The following is a 3,998-nucleotide window of genomic DNA, read 5'->3' on the forward strand; positions in this document are numbered from 1 at the left end:
CGTCGTTCACAGCGATAGGCGCAGACGATTCGCGCCGTATTCGTGTCGAGAATTGAATTATGAGAATCGCAAATGCAAATGTGACGCTGATAGTCTCCGCCACAAAGCCGAAAACTGCCTTAAGAACAACCTGAGCAACAAGACCAGCTAGGCTCGGGAGTTTCCTCAGGAAATAAAGAAACTCATTCTTGAAATTGAATATTCTCATATATTATCGCCGACTGCATATTTTTCCAACACACTAGACAATACATGGTAGTGAGCCGAATCAAGAATATTGCTTAAAATTGAAAACTCCAAATGCGGTGCTTTCTTTCGTCCGCCCTGTTGTACAGTGTAAACCTATAGACGCTTTTATTACTATGAGTTTTCAACACATACGTAAGATTCTACGCCTTGCAACATCTCAGAATCGACTTACCAGTCTTGGTATCGTCCATGGAGTTGGAGGTATCATCATCAAACATGCCACGGGGATCGACAGAAACTGAGAAAACACTCGATGAACTTCATCGAGAGTTTTTTCAGTTCCAATTCTCAGTTCATCGGATGAAGGAGACTGGAGTTTCACAGCCACTGAAACACTAGTGAAAAGTATACTCCACGACTACTGTATATCAATTGATGTAATTGTAAAAAAATAAATGACCGACCGTGCAGAAAATACAATAAAATTCGTCTGCAGGAGATGCTTCCCACATTACTATCGTCAGTAGAATTCCTCCGACCAGTGCCATTCTCAACTGCCTCCATAGCGCTTTGACTGAAAACGATGAACGACAACTCAAATAATAAAATGCTGTATATGTTGAAATGGTGGAGTTTCCCCCTAGTGATATGAAAAACACTAGTGAAAATCATGTTTCATAATTCACTTCGCGGGAGATAATTGCATTATCGGTCGCGGAAACATACGCGTCTTATGATCTACTTGAAGTATCAAACCACTTTACGTCAAACGGTGAACACTATATGAATACTCGTGGGTGATAGCTAAACAGCCAGTTGCGCTGTCACTGTGGAAATTACTAAGGAAAGTATATTTTCGCTTTCCTCAGCAGAGCTCAACAGTTTCCTCACTAATTATCGAAATTCGGGTAGAAGTGTATATATATAAACCAACGAGAATTTCCCAAAATTCCCACACGTAGTTGACCATGTGCATATTTCCCCCCAGAAATATTACACTTAGAAATAGGATTCTGCGGATCACTGCAAAATATAGGGTTGTGACTCAACCACGAAGAACAGGGAATTCTCCACGTGATCGATGGGAATGTCTTGGGGTCAATTGCCAAGGGCGACCTGAAAACCTCATACCTTCAATTAGTGCAGTTGGGCATCGTCCACGTCCTTCATGCTCACGTCCCGGGTTCAACCCCCGCATACTACTCGACTAATGTTAGTGTTCACTCTCCTCACTAATTGTAAGAGTTCAGCTAGAGCTATAGAGAAACCAATAAGAACCCACCAAAAAATTTTCAAAATTTTCATATCATCACCAGCATACTTGGAAATACATGTTCACTTTCCTCTGCCGAGTTTACGAGTTTCCTCACTAATTAGAGAAATTCGGACAGGAGTTGACAGAAACCAATTTCCTCATTATTTTCATCTTGTCATCACCAACACATGTAGTTGACTATATGCATATTTTCCTACATTGTTTTTTTCTGGAGGGAATATCACTGCTAATTTACCAGAATTCCCTCATAATTTTCATATTGTCATCACCAACACATGTAGTTGACCAAGTTTATATTTTTCTACATTGTTTTTTCTGGAGGGAATATCACTGCTAATTTACCAAAATTCCCTCATAATTTTCATATTGTCATCACCAACACATGGAGTTGACCATATGCATATTTTCCTACATTGTTTTCCTAATGCTAATATCACTGCTAATTTACCAAAATTCCCTCATAATTTCATCAAATGTCATCACCAACACATGTAGTTGACCCTGTGCATATTCCTACCCGCCTTACTACCGCATCACTATATCTCGCATCGCCGCCGTCGGTGACAGCATCCACGTGATGCCAAACGACAGCAATGACGTGATACACAAATCAAATGCGATGGAGTTCGGCCACACCCAGACTCCTAAGAAACAACTAAACAGTGTTGGAGGAATATATGTTTTTCGCTTTCCTCGAGTGACCCCAGGAGTTTCCTCACTGATTATAGGAGTTTATATACGAGTTCGGGTAGAAATGAAGTTTCTATATTTCACGACCACTGCATATCGCGATTTTTTTCCACAGAGTATTACGCCACTTCACGGAAAACGGGTCAAACTCCAATGCGAATTTTCCGAAATTTCCTCAGAACTTTCCCATCATCACTACCCGCAGTGTCAGCAGTCGTACGGTAAGCAATCCAACCGAAGAGGGCATTGAATGCAGATGCTCCTATAATTGCTATGGACATCATCATCATCTGAAAAATATAATTTCAAATACAACGCTTAGTGCCAATTCGATACTATGCAAATGTGAAGAATGTGCGTTTTCTATTTCGAGATTAATGATAGTGAACAACTTGTCGCTATCATAGTCTCGAAAGGTTACTTTTATCACATCACATGTTCATACCAATGTTTACATTGTCTATGCGATATAGTTTCAGATCGGTTCTTATTAATCTCGGAAAATAACACACATTTGCATCACATCAAATTGCCACACACCGTAAATCACAAAAATCACTTTTTCCCCAAAAACGTATTGAACCTACCACATATAACCACAATGGTAACTCTATGAGATACTCCGTGCCTTTAATAAGACCAACGATCTTCAGCTTCAACCGATTCACGATGCCGCCGTTACTGAGCTCATCTGTATTTTCGCCATTTACCACTCGTGTTTGCTCACTAGGTTGAGCTCGAAACATGTAAATTCTATCTAGTTCGATAAACATGAGCATCATCATATTTACATATATTGGAGTTTCACCACCCTAGTGCTATGAAAAGTACTAGTGAGAAATATATTTCACGACTACTGCATATCACCGCGAATATCGCGTTTAACGCCGAGTTTTACGCCACTTCACGTAAAACTCAATTATTGTATATTACATCTATGTGGATGTTATCACATGAAGTTAAACATGTGCATATTTTCCTACACTGCTACGTTCTCTACCTTCATATTTTAATTTGTTATTCTCCTCAACCGGCCAGAAATATTATTGGAGTTTCATAACCCGTTTTACGTGAAGTGGCGAAATACTCTGTGAAAAACATCGCGATATTCGCGCTATGCAGTAGTCGTAAAATATGATTACCACTAGTGTTTTTCATATCACTAGGGCGTTAGCCGTAAAATATGTTTTGCATATCACTAGGGTGAAACTACGTCGGTCTAGACAGGAAATCAATAGTGTTCCTGTTGTCAATGCTCCACATTTTCGATCGATTTCCCTAATGTGAATGCCATCACATTAGGAACATCAATTTCACCATTTCATCAAATTCTGGATCCACGGTTCTGTAAATGTATCACTGCATTTTCATACTTCCTAATTTGGTTATGGTCACACCTCGACAGTTGTATTCTTGAAACTCTACTCTGTAGGAAGAGTTGCCGTTCTACCACATAAAACTATAATAATATTAGCCACCATTTGGTTGTCCTACGACGTGATGTGTCTCTGAACTCGACATAAGAAGAGGAGAGGGAAAGAGAGAGGCGGCAAGGGGAACCACCGTATAGCCAATGAGGTGCACGCATACACATGTGCGTGACTGCGAAGCTGTCTCCTTCCATCGCCTACATCACATTACCACATTATTAACATATAATAATATAATCAATATAACGTAGCATATTATTACCTCTGGTAGGGCTAGTGCGGCAATATATGCACATGGTCAACTACATGTGTTGCTAGGAATATAGAAATTTTGAGAAATTATCATTGATTTTTGTATACTTATACCCAAAATCGAGCGATTTTTCATAATATAGTGAGAAAACTTACGAGCT

General features: G+C 39.6%; 1 protein-coding gene across 1 annotated transcript in view; it reads right to left on the minus strand.

Moving 5' to 3' along the window:
• Positions 1–389: 389 nt before the first annotated feature.
• Positions 390–3,998, minus strand: part of Pmar_PMAR007063 (hypothetical protein) — a gene marked incomplete at both ends in the record, with an annotated part of 5,055 nt that continues 1,446 nt past the window's right edge. The window contains 7 exons of the mRNA XM_002778225.1: positions 390–487; positions 705–763; positions 1,264–1,305; positions 1,995–2,109; positions 2,355–2,445; positions 2,743–2,836; positions 3,369–3,433. Of these exons, the coding sequence (XP_002778271.1) occupies positions 390–487; positions 705–763; positions 1,264–1,305; positions 1,995–2,109; positions 2,355–2,445; positions 2,743–2,836; positions 3,369–3,433 (564 nt within the window). The remainder of the gene's footprint in view (positions 488–704; positions 764–1,263; positions 1,306–1,994; positions 2,110–2,354; positions 2,446–2,742; positions 2,837–3,368; positions 3,434–3,998) is intronic.

Source organism: Perkinsus marinus, assembly GCF_000006405.1.
Source record: "Perkinsus marinus ATCC 50983 genomic scaffold scf_1104296950272, whole genome shotgun sequence".
Classification (NCBI taxonomy): domain Eukaryota; phylum Perkinsozoa; order Perkinsida; family Perkinsidae; genus Perkinsus; species Perkinsus marinus.